The sequence below is a fragment of the Octopus bimaculoides genome, chromosome 2 (genome assembly GCF_046866305.1).
Source record: "Octopus bimaculoides isolate indiv1 chromosome 2, ASM4686630v1, whole genome shotgun sequence".
Lineage (NCBI taxonomy): Eukaryota > Metazoa > Mollusca > Cephalopoda > Octopoda > Octopodidae > Octopus > Octopus bimaculoides.
The window spans coordinates 113,591,707-113,609,374 of NC_142929.1; the positions used below are offsets into that span (position 1 = coordinate 113,591,707).

Consider the following 17,668-nt stretch of genomic DNA (forward strand, 5'->3'; position numbering starts at 1 on the left):
GATGAGGCTATTTTTAAAGGATAACATGTCTCATTCTCCAAATAAATCGGCTACCGTGGTTACCCACAATGTGTGCTAATTCCTATAAGAAGACATGGTCGCTGAAATCAGCTCAAATTGTTTGAAGGTTGACAATCAACAGCGGATGGGACTCGTCTGCAGGTGAAGGCCAAATCAGTTCTCATTGCTTCAGGTTACTTACAAGTAATGGATGAGATGCTTGTGGCCCTGAAATATCTTTTGGGGATACGTAAGTCTTCCTAACGATGCGGTAGTTTCAGTTACCTTCAGAAGAAGAGCTTGTAATGTTTTCAAGTTGTATTCTTCAATACATTGACAAAAGACAGTTTTGGGGATCAACCTAACTCTGAAGGTAATCCAGTCAGGCATGGCATCAATCACAAGTGGATAATGAAGGATTTCAATTTTTCTAACAAAATATACTAAACACAGTCAAGTCAAGACAATTAAAATTTGATGAAACTTCTTAGATATTTGACTCACCCAAATTGAATGATTTTTAAACCACTGATTTACAAGGCCATACACATGCAACGTTTGTGGTGCTAAATATAGTTATTTATTGAAATACATGAAGAAAATGTTTTCTCAAGAATGTAGTTAAAAGGGAACTAAACAAAATGAATGTCTTAGACCTCACCTAAAATGCAATTGAAAAGGTACGTACGAAAACATAGAAATATCACTGGGACACTTAACCTCAATTCTTCGATTAAGTCGGCTCTGTAAAGAGTTCAACTAGCTGCGTCATCAGTTGAGAGAGAATAATTGGGGTACAATTTATTTAGATCAGTGGTTCTCAACTAGGGGTCCATACGGCCCCTAAGGGTCCATATAAGATTTTTGGGGTCCATGCAGCAAAATAGTAAATAGGGGATCCACAATAGTACTTTAAGGGCCCCTGAAAAAATATTACTTTTTATTGGTATGTATTGCAAGAAACAGCTAGGTTTCTTTCCCTAACATCTTACATAGTTCGACCTACACAAATTAATGTGTGATGAACAAAATAGGAATTTTGGAAGAAGTTTCTATGAAACTAATTTTTAAACATCAGATGGATATGGGGTTCCACCACAATAAAAATAGTAATCAAAAGGGAATATAGATAAAAATGGTTGAAAATCCCTGATTGACATCAGTAAAAAGCGAAATAAGAATTTTGAAAAAAGTTTCTATAAAATTAGTTTTTAAACATCGAATGGCTATGGGGGTCCACCAGAATTAAATAGTAACAAAAGGGGTCTATAGATAATAAATGGTTGAGAACCCCAGATCTAGATAATCTATACTAGGCACATGCAAACCTCGAAATATTAAAATTGATGACGTGGCAAGAAACTGTGTTCTTAAGTGTCTATCTATCTATCTATCTATCTATCTATCTATCTATCTATCTATCTATCTATCTATCTATCTATCTACATAATTAAGGGATCAGCAACAATCCATTACCCTTTTATTTGTAATATCTATCTATCTATCTATCTATCTATCTATCTATCTATCTATCTATCTATCTATCTATCTATCTATCTATCTATCTATCTGTTTAGCTATCTTTCTTTTACCGCCTCTATATAATTATATAAGCGCATTAAATATATGTGCTGCAAACGTACATGTATATGCTATGTTCTTGAGTGTAATGCTCTTGCACAAGTCGAATACCATTTATAGCATTAACAAATACCACGTGAATATATAAACGTATACACAAACTCAATAATAAGCTACAAAATGTTTCACAAGTTCAAAAGTCATGTCCGAATATATGAATGCGATGATACTGAATATAATTGTATCCCAACGGTAGGATGTGATTTCTGTGTACTAAGTTTGTTAATACAGATATCTACACTCTAATATAGATATCTGACATAGATATCTACAACATGTGACGAAGGCTATTTACTTCTGTATATATATATATATATGTATATATATATATATATATATGTATATATATATATATATATATATATATATATATATATATATATATATATATATATATATATGTGTGTGTGTGTGTGTGTGTGTGTGTGTGTTTGTGTGTGTTTGTGTGTGCGCGCGTATGTATGTGTGTGTGTATATGTATGTTTATGTATATATGTATGAGAGCATGTATATGTGTTTAAATTTTTTCGGTTGTAATTTTATATATGACATTTTTATGCAAATGATTACACATAAATTAAAGCAACCAAATCTTTTTGAGAGAAATCTCGTGTTATTCAAAACTTTTAAAATCTTTCATGAAAATAAAAGCATTTGTATATATTATTGAGAAAACAGATTTCGTGTTTTATCTGGAATGAAAATATGATATTTTAGCCTTTGAAATAAAAAATGGAATAAAGATAACATCAAATAAATCATTATAGAAAACAAAAGAAAATATGATACATTCAAAGTAACTCACGTTTGCGTGTCTGTGCGTGTAAGTTTGTTTCTGAGTGTGCGTGTATATGTGTGTATGTGTGTACGTGTATGTTTGTTCATGTGGATAAATAAACAAATAAAATTAAAATATAATTAACAAGAAAATAAATTCATGTACATGATATTCTTTCAAAGAAATTAACGCTAAATTTCAGTAGAGGCGCACTAATATTCTGGTGTATATGACCACCATGAAGTATTGAAAGAAAAACTGAGAACAAATTTTGAAAATATCAGTTGCGAATACTTAGATACATAGCTTGAAGCAAAGAATTAGCCATGAAAAATATTCGAAAGATTTATGAGTAATTTATAGAGTTCTTCTACAGCTTTGGAGAAAACGAATTTAGTTTTCATTTATAAGTAATCAATTTTGAATATAAATCTGTCTTTATGAAATTTAATCCAGAACAAACAATTTTTATAAACTGTTTCAAAAAAGGATATGTGTGCATAAACATATTTATATTTCTCAGTTGTGATATTAGATATTTCAAATCTATTTTAATATTTTGGTATCCAAATTTGTCTGAAAAGCTCAGTGTGCCTCCATCCAGTAAGAGATAGAAGATTTCGACTTGAGACAAACATATACGTTTATGAGACAAGGAACAAATGAAAAACGAATGACGGATGAAATTTGAAGTTTCCCTATCGTAATTAAGCGAGGGAATAATAAAGCGACTTACTTCACTAACGAAAACAATGTAATATTAGAATATTATTGGAAGCAGTAATTACATTAATGAGAGTTTCTGATTATTAAGGTCATAAATAAATATACTTTAGGGCCCATTTTTAGGTAAGCTAAAATATCTTAATATTAAATTATTTTATATGTAAATATTAATGAATAAATTAATAATCATCTTAATACGATTTCAAATGTTGAAGCTAAGATTACCACATACTCGTTTTTGCAAATAGATTAATATGATTTACACAAAAGTTTATAGACTGGAATCAAGACAATGATTTTTAAAAATGAGATATTTTATATATGTGTGTATGTTGTTGAACTAATATGTGTAATCAGAACAAGATGTTTCCATGTTAGATATTCTACCCGAATTATCATCAATTTTAATTTCAGATCAGGCAAAACCTATGTAGATTATCATCGACAGAGTCATATATTTTCTTTCCGGACTTGAAGTTACACGCCAGCGTGCATTCTCATGAAATGCTATTGGATAAAGTCTTTGGACAGAATAAATAAGAATATAGTAATTAAGCAAATTATGGATTAGGCAATATATTTTCTTCATTATTAGATATATACTAACAATTTAGGCATATTGAACTTATTTTTGTAAAATGCTATAATTATTCATTTTCAGTTTGCTTAAGTACTCAACTGCATTCAGAATATTTTAGTGATGCTATATAACTTTTAAAAGTATTCTTTTCTACTTTAGGCACAAGGTCCGAAATTTTAGGGGAAGGGGTCAACATATCCATACATATCCACAACTGATACTTAATATAAGGATGAAAGGCAAAGTCGACCTCTGCGGAATTTGAACTCAGAACAGACGTAATTTGAACTCAGACAGAGGAAATACTGCTAAGCATTTCGCCGGTGTGGTAACGTTTCTGCCAGCTCGCCGCCTTAACGTTTAAATGTATTACAAGTTCAAGGAACATTATCATGAATATAATGAATAATATTCTCTCTAATAGTTACTAAATTTGATATTTTTGTACTTTTACAGCATGGGATGAGCCTGGTTAGATTTAGTATTAAAACTTATTGCAGAGATATGATTATAATTCCCCGAACTAATATCGTCATCCTTGTAGTTTATAGTTGCAATTATTATATTGCAGTACATTCGGTCTATTAAATCTGTGATCTTGATTAGGTGCCTTCTTGACTCGTGTATACATTTCCTAGTTTGAATACGAAATAGCAATTATTATTTATAATTTAAGACTAGTAATGTTCTTTTTCATTGTCATCCATTTCGTACACACTGCTATTCAATGATGTTCTCTTCTCTTACACCTCTGTACGCCGAGATAGGTTCATAAGGTAAACATTTATGTCTTTCTTTATCAAATTTGTTGTTATTCTAATTTTGTCTTTATCATTTATCTAATACTGCAGAACATGGATGAAAGTTACAACTTTTATTAATCGAAATACATAAAACGCATACTACTGCTATTGCTGAAGTACTTTTATATATATCAATTGCTAAGGCGTAATGATTAAATTCAGTCCACTTTAACGATATTGTCTCCTGGAACTTGGCTGAGAAAGTGAAAGCAATGGCTAGGGGACATATTTAGCGGTAGATTGAGGTTTTGAATTATTATAAATTATTATTGCTATTCTGTTAAAATTTTAAAAGAAATTTAAGCACGAACAATATTAAAATATCAGTTTTAACCGTATACAATATGTTAGAAAATCAATGAGATATACTGAAAACAATGCCGTGTCTGACGTTCACTTTTGATTTATTTGATTTAAATAAATTTAATTTCATAATATAATGACTGGAGGGAATATTCCAGGAATACATTCTGCAGGAGTAGCATTCTATCAATCAGCTAGAACTTGTAAGACGATGCTTCGCTTTGGACTTCTTAGGAATAAACATTTTCGACTCCTTTATTTCATTCAAATATTGGGATTTTCTCCTCTGACTGGGTTAACTAGAATTAAGCTTTAAGGCTGGCTTTGTTTGTTTCATCTTGGTGTGCGTGTGCAAATTTAATCAATTAAATATACTTGACTCATTACATTGCGTATGATGGCATGGACTTTACTATTTCTTAATAGAATATATTATATCATATGTAGGAGATAATTAATAATGGAAACAATTACACTAACCGACATCCAATTATTATCGATGTGATTGGAAAGTGTGTGTATGGAGTATAATGAAATAATGACAACAGGTATGAACATATACAAGGTGACCAAACTTCACTGGATGATGATATTGGCGGGGATTTTCGAAAATCTTCTGTGATCCTATCGTTTTTTGTTGAAGAATTAAACAAAACCGTTAATAGTTAAAATAGCTAGAGAAGAAAAGCACTAACACCATCGGGATAATTCCAGTCCAGCACATTCGAATTGCAATCACAGCTACAATGAACCGATGCGAAAACTGCGTCGAAATATGGAGAATCCCACGCGCTGATGTTACTTGCTACTAACGATCAACACTCATCAGTTAAGTCATGGTCACCCTGTAATGATACAAAAGCATCGGTTAAGACGTAGAAGTAGTTGCAATAGATGTGCACACTAGTAAAGAATTTCAATAGAAAAATCTAATACGGAAAATTAGCATCTACATTGTACTACCCCGCCGCCCTTGTAGAATTGAACGCAGTTTTACTCTAAAGATTATTGAAGCCTAACAGTTTAGTCTATGAAGTACTTTCTGAAAACAACATAATTGTTTTATTAAAGAAATGTATGATTTTTAATATTAATTTACTTCAGAATTACTATTATATACTTGTTTTATTAGAATCATATTTTAATTTACATACATCTTGCTAATAAGAGATATATCGCGATTTATTAAATTAGTTTAATTAGATATAGAATAACTTAGTATTTACCGAAAACTCAATTAAGAAAATGGTAAGTTTATGTGGAAGGATATTATTTTAAACGAATCAATTTCTGTTGGAAATAGTTCCAGGGAAAGTGTAACCTTAAATTGTTCTGTAATCCGCTTTTGTTCAGCTTATAATACACTTTTATTTTCTATCCTATCTATCAAGTATAAATAGTTTATCTTTAAGACAATTTTAAATTCTTTTGTTTTATGGAAAGAAAAAGGAATTGATCGAAATTCTAAATCATAGTTTTATCAGATTTTACTCTAATTGTTTACTGAAAGATAGAAATATTAAAGATTACACAGTTATTCCTGTGTTTCGTAAGATACAAGAGTTAACAGAACTTATGACACTGTGAATAGCTATTGAATCGTAATTCATTTTCACACTTCTCCATTCTCTAATATTTGACTTGTATGGAATAGATATGTTTGCACACGTATCTAGCCAAATATCATTTTTTACAACCTTTTCTTGTAAGTTATATTTTCGTTGTTGCTGTCATTCAATAATGTGAAATTCATTTTTCTTTCACTTTTGAATCGAATATTTCAATCATACACTAACTTATGAGATGAAATAACGGAGTAAACACTCGTCAAAACTTGGTGTGAAGAAAGCCTCTGATAAAGTCTTGATTACAGCGTTAATGTTCTTTTGAAGTCTGAATATTTGGTGTCATTAAACGCTGCATCATTTTAATTAAACAGGAAATAGTATTTCAAATTAATGCATGCACCTCTTGAACTAACATTTACTTGGTGCCATATAAGAATAATTTCATTTCAAGTTTCATATATCTTTATCTGCGAAATACCTGACACTACTGCCTTTTATTCATTCTCTATTTTTCTGTCACCAGCACAAAAACAAATGAGAAATGCCAAAGTGCCAAGGATGAAAAATTGTTAAACGCAACGGACTACGAAATGTCGTTTCACCATAGTTCAAGTGTTTCAATTATATTCTATTAGACGGATAATTTATATCATAAATTGTCGGATGATATTTTGTATCATTAATTGCGAAACATGAATATTGTTTGTACCAGTAATTGTCACAGACTGGATTCAGTGAAAGGCGGAACCTTCCACTATTTAAAGGAATTCAAGTATTTCGGAATATCTCACATACACACACACACACACACACACACACACACACACACACACACACAAACAAACACTCACACACCTGTGTGTAAATGTATGTATATGTTTATATATTCTTATATATTCTTATACTTGTTTCAGTCATGTAACTGCAGCCAAGCTGGAGCACCGCCTTGAAGGGTTTTTTAGTCGGACAAATCAATCCCAGGACTTATTTATTAAACCTAGGACTTATTATATCATTCTCATTTGGTGAACCGCTAGTTTACGGGGACGTAAAAATACCAACACCGATTGTCAAGCGGTGATGGGGGACAAACACAGACACAAAGACACACACACATACAAGCATACATACAGGCATACAAACACACACACATATATATACACACACACACACGCAAACACTATATATATATATATATATATATATATATATATACACGGCGGGCTTCTTTTAGTTTCCGTCTACCAAATCTACTCACTGGCTATAGAAGATACTTTTCCATGGTGCCACGCAGTGGGACTGGATCCGGAGTCATGTAGTTGGGAAGCAATCTGCTTACCACACTGCCGCGCCTGCTTGTGTATATGAGTATAAGAATAAAAAATATATGTATATATTCATACACACACACACACACACACACACACGCGCGAGTATATATATATATATATATATATATATATATATATAAGGTCGAAATGCCCAATAATAATTGGTAACATTACATGGAATATATTCACATATTTATAAGCTTTATTGCAAGGGCTATCTTTTTTTTTACATCAATAGTACTTATATTTATTTATTCATTTTAAATAACGAAGTTTATATCAGTACAATCGCTCTTCACTAATATATTTAGACAATCCTTTTTCAACGTTTATGACTAATGTTCAGTATATATGATGGTGCATCATGTATATGGATTGCGCCTTATACATGTTATACAGAATGATTTTAGTAATTCTGACATGCTCGTTGGATATGGTATATTGTAGCCCATCAATTACGAGTAGATAGCAGGAACTGCGCCACTGTAGTCATCGATGGAAATGCATACATCCGTACTGGAAATAATCAATATTTTGATAGTGTTTTACCATTCTTAGAGGGTTGATATTGATATATGTATGTCTGCGTTTATGAGTGTGCGTGTATATACATAGATACATGCATACATACATATATGCACACACGCATACGCACACACGCACACAAACACACACGCACGCACGCACACAAACACACATACACGCACACAAACACACACACACAGACTAATATCAATAAAATTATTAAATATCAGACGATACACTTGTAGTGAGCCTTTAAGACAAAGCAAAATCTATAAATGTTTGCATACATAAATACAAATACATATACACACACACACTCGCATACATACATACATACACACACACATACACACACACACACACACACACACACACACACACACACACACACACACACACACACACATATATATATATATATATATATATATACAAATGTATGTGTATATATGTATGTTTGTGTGTATGAATATGTATATATACATATGTATGTATGTATGTATGTATGTATGTATGTATGTATGTATGTATGTATGTATGTATATATATATATATATATATATATATATATATATATATATATATATATATATATATACTTGTATGGTTATGTATATGCATGCGTATCTGTAGTGTAAATATCTCCATGTATGACTGCATGAGAAATCAAGCGAATATTGATACATATCAATGTGCAGATGCATATATCATATGAGAAAAAGACCCCCATTACATTATCTATAAAATGATAAAAATATGTTTGTACTAAATGAAATGTTAAAAATATTCAGTTACAGAACATTTTTTTTTGTGTATAGCTTAAACATGCTAAAGCATTAAAGACATATTTGAGTAGAATTCGAGAGAATCTTTCTAAATTTAGAAACCATTATATTTGTCTCATCTGGACAATGAGATTATATTTAAATTCTAACATATGGCGACAAACGTACAACTCTGTTGGTTAAAAGACCATTTGGACAATAAATAGTTTAATCTCTCAAAGCAGTACTTCTGAATATTTTATGCATTCCTGACTGACATTTTAACACCCACGGCAAGAGAATAGCGGTGTACATCATTCTTTAGTCAATTTCCGGTTTTGCTTTCAAGGCGGCGTGCTGGCAGAAACGTTAGCACGCCGGGCAAAATGCTTAGCAGTATTTCGTCTGCCGTTACGTTCTGAGTTCAAATTCCACCGAAGTCGACTTTGCCTTTCAACCTTTCGAGGTCGATACATTAAGTACTAGTTACGCACTGAGTTCGATGTAATCAACTTAATCCCTTTGTCTGTCCTTGTTTGTCCCCTCTATGTTTAGCTCCTTGTGGACAATAAAGAGATAAGAAACGTTAGCACGCCGGGCGATATGTCTAGCGGTATTTCATGAATCTTTACATTCTGAGTTGATAAATTAAGTACCAGTTGCGTACAGGGGTCGGTCTAATCGACTGACCACCTCCCCCAGAATTTCGGGTCTTGTGCCTAGAATAGAAAATAATTCCGGTTTTGTTTTCCTATTCTTGACAAAAATTCAAGTGTGTTCGTGAATATTTTTCTTCCGTACCTTTTTTCGAGCCCCTCTTTCTTTATATACATATTTAAGCATATAACTACATATATATACAAGCACGTCGGACCGGCCAGTGGCTATCCAACCGTAGCTAAGCGTAGGCAGTTTAAAACAATAGTTGCCCAATTGGAAGGAGGAAGTTAACGGTAGTAATTAACCCTCCCCCATTAGCAGCAGAATGGTAGAGCCGTTGGAAGAGGCAACAGGATATCTTACACCGCTAAGTTTGAAAGTTTGGCATATTATTGTTGTTGTTGTTGTTGTTGTTATTGTTGTTGTTGTTGTCACCGTCATCGTCACCATCACTGTTATTGCTACTAGAACATTAATAACTTGTATAAAATGAACTTCTACATAGAACCTTCCAATATATACAGAAATGACACAGACACACTCAACAAAACTTCCTTTCTAAAAAACACTTACAGCTTTCTAGATACGGCTAATAGAGCTGATGCCACAAACAACGTATGTGGTGGAATGTTTGCTTATAAAAACTTGTATATGCACACATGAGAGTAAGGGGACATCCGAGTAAGGCTGTGCACACGAACCCACACATATAGATATGCATTGGAGTGCCTATAGCGACCTATCTATAATGTTTGTAGGCTTTTTGGGTGCCTTGTATTTTTAAGGGCTTTTTGACATATATCTTTTTTATATTTTTGCATGTCCCACATGCTATACCTTCATTTATGTATTCTTTATTATTATTATTTTTTTTTCCTGCTGTACCCTTATTTTTATTTTTATTTTTATTTTTATTTATATTTTGATATTAATTTTATTTTTAATTTTTATTTCTATCTTATTTTTGCTGTTGTTTTTCTCCTGGTCCCTACCACACCTCTGTTTTGACCTCTTGTTCTACATTTGTATGAAACCCTTTGTGAATCTCTGAAGAGGCCTAGAGGTTCGGGCATGTAACCCCATTTCAAAATGTCATCCGATAATCACTCCGGAGAGGAATATTCGGATAGAATGGGGCTTGCTAAAACTAGGCCGAAACAGCTGTAAGATTAAACTTCTGTTCATCCTCTAATTCCTTATGTACTTTGTACTTCTATATGTAAACCATGTGCTTTGGTTTTTTCTTTCTTTTTCTTTTCTTCCTTTTTTTGGCACTTTTGCTATGAATTAAATTAATGAATTCAACGGGATACACCGTCTGCAAGTAGTTGGGTTCAGCATATTATCCTCCATTTTCTAATTGTTACACACACACACACACACACACACACACACACACACACACACACACACACACACACACACACACACATATATATATATATATATATATATATATATATATATATTAAGGATAAGAATCACGTTAATAATTTATATGTATATATATATATATATATATATATATATATATGTGTGTGTGTGTGTGTGTGTGTATATATAATAAAAATAAGCAACGGGATATCAAGAAGTGATGCAGTACGACCATTTCAAGCGGATCCATTTAATTGAACAATGCAATTATTACATCAATTTAAAGGCAGAGCCATCCTCAGCTGCATAAATAAATAAAAAGAATTTTTAATCAGTTTGACACATTAATATAATTTTGCTCAAATGCTCTAACATTTATGCAGCTGAAGATAGCCCTGCATTTAAATTGATGTAATGATTGCTCTGTTCAATTAAATGGAGCCGCTTGAAACGATCGTACGGCATCAGCCGTTGATATCCTGTTGTTTATTTTGGTTGTATTCACCTTACTTTGGGTTGTACGGATACACTGATTTGGTGCTTGAATTTAAGTACCTAATTCATCTGAATCACAATTATATATATATAATTGAGTAGTACCTGAGTAGTACCTGTATTTCAAATGACCGGCCTCGTCACACTTTGAGTCACGCTGAATATTCCTGAGAATTACGTTAAGGGTACACGTGTCTGTGGAGTGCGCAGCCACTTGCACGTTAATTTCACGAGAAAGCAGTCTGTTCTGTTGATCGTATCAGCTGGGACCCTCGTCGTCATAACCGACGGAGTGCTCCTTTTTTATATATGTATGGGTACATATATATATATATATATATATATATATATATATATATGCATACACACACGTGCATACACAAGCCCACACACATACGTATACTTACAGACAGTGTGAAAAGAGTGCTCTTCTTGATACTTGAAACATTTCTAACTGTGGATACTCAAAATTTCTTAATGTATCGAACACAGTCATGGAAACACCACTGCATTCATGTCTATGGGTATATACAAACAGATATACACGCATACATACATGCGTCCATACATAGATGCATACGTACATATATACATACAGATACTGTAGAGGAATTGAACAAGCAAAAGCAACACGAGAGATTGGGAAACAAGTTTTAACTAATATTATCTTAGTTTAACGCTTAATGAGCAAGATAAATAATCTCAACGCTTTGGATGCTAGTCGTTTGTCAGAAGGAAAGTACGAGAGGGGTTTGAAAGAGGGAAAATATTAAAAAAGGGCAAAGTTGGAAGGCTGTCCTACGAAGGGAGCTAAGAAAGGTGAAGAAGGGGTGTATATGTTTGCGTGTGCACATATAGGAGTGCATCGGAATTTTGCTATGAATATACACGGGGAGTACCTTAGGTGTATTTGCGGCGTTTTATGCTATGTATGAATATGTGTAAAAGTGTGGAAATATGGATGTATATAGTGACGTGGGTTAGTGAAATTGTCATATGTAGGTGTGTATATGGAATCGTTATGTGTTCAAGAAAAGCTTGGAAATGTGGGGATGTGATAGAAGTGTTTGTAAGTGTGTGGTTGTGAGATATGTTTTGTGAGATAAGTGTATGGTTTTAATGCGGTAGAAAGTATTGACCAAGAGAGGGGAAATAGTACAATGCAACACTAGTGCAAGATAAAATGTGGCGCTAAAAATTATAGAGACGCGTGAAAGGGCAAAAGAAATAGCTGAAAGTTGAACGTAAATCGCATAAGTACAGGGGAGATTAGAGAAAAGGGAAATTTGAAAAACAAATGAACAAGTGAGTTCAGAGAAAGAGATAGAGAGAGGGGGAGAGAGAAGGCGGAGAGGGAGGGGAGAGAGATAGAAGTAGAAAGAGAGGGGAGGGGGATAGAGACAGGGAGGACGGTGAAACAATATAGAGAGAAATAAGTCAAACTTATAGAAAAATTGGTGTGGAAATTGGAGAAATTATAAGAGAAGAATTAAATAAAAATAACCGAAATAAAACGCCGATAAAATTTAATTAAATAAAAATATGATATTGGTGAAAATTTCCGGGAGGTACTCAAGTGGTGCACAAAATCCAAGGAGATACAAATGCTTGCATAGAGGGAGGAGCAGATAAACGTAAAGTAGCAAGCTAATGCACTTGAAAGGCAAATGTAAATATGTAAGCTCGAGATGGAGGTTTAAGCATTTATAACGCTAGGCAAGGGAAAATATATATATGTGTTTATACAGACGTGACAGTAATGACATATATATATATATATATATATATATATATATATATATATATATATGTATGTATGTATTGATAGAAAGGAGAACAAAAGAAAGAAAGAGACCTGGATATTATGTAAATAGAGGAATTTATCTGTAAAAAATGTGACACTTATTCGGTAGGCATGATAAAACTCCGAGTTTCGGTTTCCTGGGTGGGAACCCACACCAACATCTATTCAGTTATCCGGCCATTAGACAGGAATTTTCAATGGCCGGATAACTGAAGAGATGTTGGCGTGGGTTCCCACCCCGACATCCGAAACTCGGAGTTTTATCATGCCTACCGAATAAGTGTCACATATTTTTACACACACACACACACACACACACACACATATATGTATGTATCTGTTTGTCTGAAATTGTGAGAGTCCAGAGTTAGAAGCTTTCCAAGTGTCAAGAAGTAAATCAATTTTATTACATGAAAAATGCGTACGTGTGTATGCATATAAACATACGTACATACATACATACATACATACATACATACATACATACATACATACATACATACATATAAGCATACATACGAATGTTTCAATGGGTACATGGTGTATATATATATATATATATATATATATATATATATATATATATATATATATATATATATATATATATATATATATATATGTATATGTATATATGTATATGTATCTATGTATGTATATATATATACAAACAAATTTCACTGACTGCGCAAACATGCACGCACACATATCTGTCTCCTTCTCTCTCCCTTACTATTTGTGTGCCTATCTTATGCACTCATGTATATCAGCATGGCTAAATAACCATTTATTTCAGAATTAAATGTAGGGCCTGAAGTGACATGATAAATACCTTGGCACGAAACACTGTGCTTCTTAGTTACACAGGACTGGTTCTCAGCTCATCTATCTATCTATCTGTCTACCTGTCTGTCTGCCTGCCTACCTGCCTGCCTGCCTGTCTGTCTGTCTGTCTATCTATCTATCTATCTATCTATCTATCTATCTATCTATCTATCTGTCTTTCTTTCTTTCTTTTTTCTTTCTTTCTTTCTCTCTCTCTGTCTCTCTCTGTCTCTCTCTATGTATATATATACTCTGGTCTGTGAATTGAGTTCTATTGTTACAGTTTGTAAAAAAATCATATATATATATATATATATATATATAGACGCACATGTGTGTAAGTATATATATATGTGTGTGTAAGTATATGTATATATGTATATATATATATATATGTGTGTGTGTGTGGTGTAAACGCACACACACAAACACAATATAGTGCAAGCATGTGTGTATTTATTCGTATGTCCATGAATTCATATTGTCTGTTAGAACACCAGAGTTTTGTTCCAAAAATGGTTAGAATATTAATCTTTCGAAAAATAATTATTAAGATGTATTTTTCCCTCTATAATATAATAAGAAAAAGAGCGTAAATAGAATTAAGTTAAAAACTGATAGTAAAATAGATTCAAACAGAGAATTTAACCTGAAGGCCTCCCATTCTATTAAAATTTTCTATTTAGTTTTCTTTTATTATTGATATTATCTCGTTTAGATTCATTTTTGTGTTGAGAACAATGGTTGCGTCTTCGAGGTAAATCTTGCCATAGTTACTAATACATAATAGTAGATTTGTTCAAACCACCGGTGTAACTCGGTGGCATATTGTTTTCAACTCAACATTACATCTGTGTTACACATTCCAATGAGTCAGCGAAAATAGAGATACTTTTACGAGTCAACTAAATAGCAGCCGTATTTGTCGCAATTTGCAACTCAACGTATGAGATAACGAAATCTTTTAGAGAAGACCAATATGGTCATGATTACAACAGCTTCAACCGTGTCTCCTCAGCCGGAATGGAGCTGGAGGTAAACAAGAAATGCCACACAAACAGAGGATAGTATTCGACTATAAGGTAGCTTTTGATAATTCCTGACTCTGACACAAAACTGCATATTTAGAACAAAGTCTAGTCCATTTAGTTTGATCCAATACTTGACTGGTATTTTATTGATTCTAGTATAACAAAAAGCAAGTTTGCCTTTATAAGTATTTGAAAACAGAATTTAGACCAGCAACTAAATAATGGAGGGTATTCTGCACGATGCCCCACCGATCCTGCAAATCGAGGACAAATAATGAGACCATTCTTTTCTACACCGATTATTCTCTTCAAGGTATATTTTTATAATAAACGTATAAAGAATGGTATGGATGCTCGTTGATATATACATATCATATATAATATATATATTATATTATATATATATATATATATATATATATATATATATATATATATATATATATATATATATATATATATATATATATATATACATATATATATATATATATATATATGTGTATATATACATACATACATATATATATATATATATATATATATATATATATATATATATACATATATATATATATATATATATATATATATATATATATATATATATATATATATATATATATATATATATATATATATATATATATATATATATATATATATATATATATATATATATATACATATAGGATCCAGTGATCGTGGTTTAAGAAGAAAGTTAGCTTCAAGCAATTCGTGGCAAAAATTAGAAAACAACTTTCAGGGACAATAGTTGTTTATTCAGACGGAAGGTTATGGATTTTTTCGTATCGAAGTACGATAAACTGAAACGGGGTTGTCGGGTGTGCGAATAAGGATACAATAGTTAAGGAATGATGTAGATAAGATCCGAGCTACATATGTTTCATAGCGAGCGGAACCTCAGAAGTGGTAAATATCCAACCGAGGTGTATACCGCAGGCTACTCTTCAGGCCAAGCATATCGTGATTAAATGTAAGTTTACATTGACGCAAAGAGGTACATCTTAACACATGGAAGACTCCGATTGAATCTTCAACGTTTTAACCACTTCTGAGGTTCCGCTCGCTATGAAGCGTATATATATACACATACACATATATTTAGTTATGTTATATAATGTATTCACGCATATTTATACATGTGAGCATGTACGTTATATTTTTAGTGAATTTCTGTGTCTATATACATGTTGTTATATTTTCCTTCAGTGAACATGTAATTTTGATTTATTGATTAACTTTACATTCAGCGTTCAGAATTCTTTGCAATATAAACAAAATGAATCATAAACATATTAAGAGAAATTGCTATGGAAGTGAATAAATTCTGAAGAATCCTCGAAAACAGAAGATAATATATATTGTAGACTTCTTAATGTTAGCACGGCCGCGGATATCATCACTATTTGACTGCGACTCAACTCGACTGCAAATTGTTTTTCCTTATGATAAAAGATTGGTATCTTATTTGGATGCACGTTTACATCTAAGCATGGACAATGACATACTTGTACATATAAACATTGCTATTGCACAAATCTATCAAGAAACTAGAACACAAGCTCCACAATATGCAAACAATGAAATAAAGATATATCTGTATATTGGGAAGTAAAACATGATATTGATTACGAATCATTACATGACGTGTGATGTTACTGTGAATCTAGACGAATATTTATTTATCTAGTTCTTGGTGACCGACTCCTGAAATTGAGCTGAATTTACGATATACACCAATCCCTCGCTATATCGCGGTTCACCTATCGTGCACTCAGTACATTGCGGTTCACCTATCGCGCACTCAGCACATCGCGGTTCACCTATCGCGCACTCAGTACAAGGCGAATTTTTCTGGCTAATATTTGTAGATCTATATCGCGGACTCCTCCTTATATCCGAATTTCTGCGGCCGATAAGTACTTATATTTTTTGAGATTTTAATTATTTCTGTGGGACGTTTTGGAAAGTAACGCTCGCGATAGTCGAGGGATTACTGTACTCCATAGATGGAAGTAGAAACAAACGGAAGATAGTAAAGATCTTCATATAATTTAATAATTCAACGGAGAGAGGACTAAAGTCTGCGAGACAGTTACTCAATCCGAAGTATTGTATATGCAAACCACTTATCTTCTTTCCGGTACATCGGCAACAGTAAAGCCACTAAGTTGACCAGCCATATTGGAGTTTGCAGACCACGCCACATTCAACCAAGTGGAACATTGTAGATAAATCCATACCGTATGTTAATTGATCTAAGAAATGCGATTTATGCCTAGCTGAAAGATCGCATATATTTTTAGATCTTAGAATTCCAACAGACTACTGATTTCTAGATTCGAAATTTTCAGCAAATGCAAATATGCAAACAAATTTCTTTTGGCGTACTCAATCTCTGGATTGGATGGCTGTCTCGCAGTCTCTGAACCCCTC

The 17,668-nt window shown here is 32.6% G+C and overlaps 1 protein-coding gene across 8 annotated transcripts in view; it reads right to left on the minus strand.

Moving 5' to 3' along the window:
* The window catches only part of LOC106867486 (innexin unc-9), a 956,248-nt gene that overhangs the window by 500,658 nt on the left and 437,922 nt on the right, over window positions 1-17,668 (minus strand). For 5 of the 8 annotated variants that reach the window (XR_016240718.1, XM_089347515.1, XM_089347511.1 and 2 more), the window contains one exon: window positions 5,527-5,676. The exons of the other annotated variants lie outside the window; for them this stretch is intronic. Coding sequence is in view for 4 of the 5 variants with exons in the window: in XM_089347515.1 (XP_089203641.1) it covers window positions 5,527-5,555 (29 nt within the window). In the remaining variant the exon portion in view is untranslated. The remainder of the gene's footprint in view (window positions 1-5,526; window positions 5,677-17,668) is intronic. 8 annotated transcript variants of the gene reach the window in all.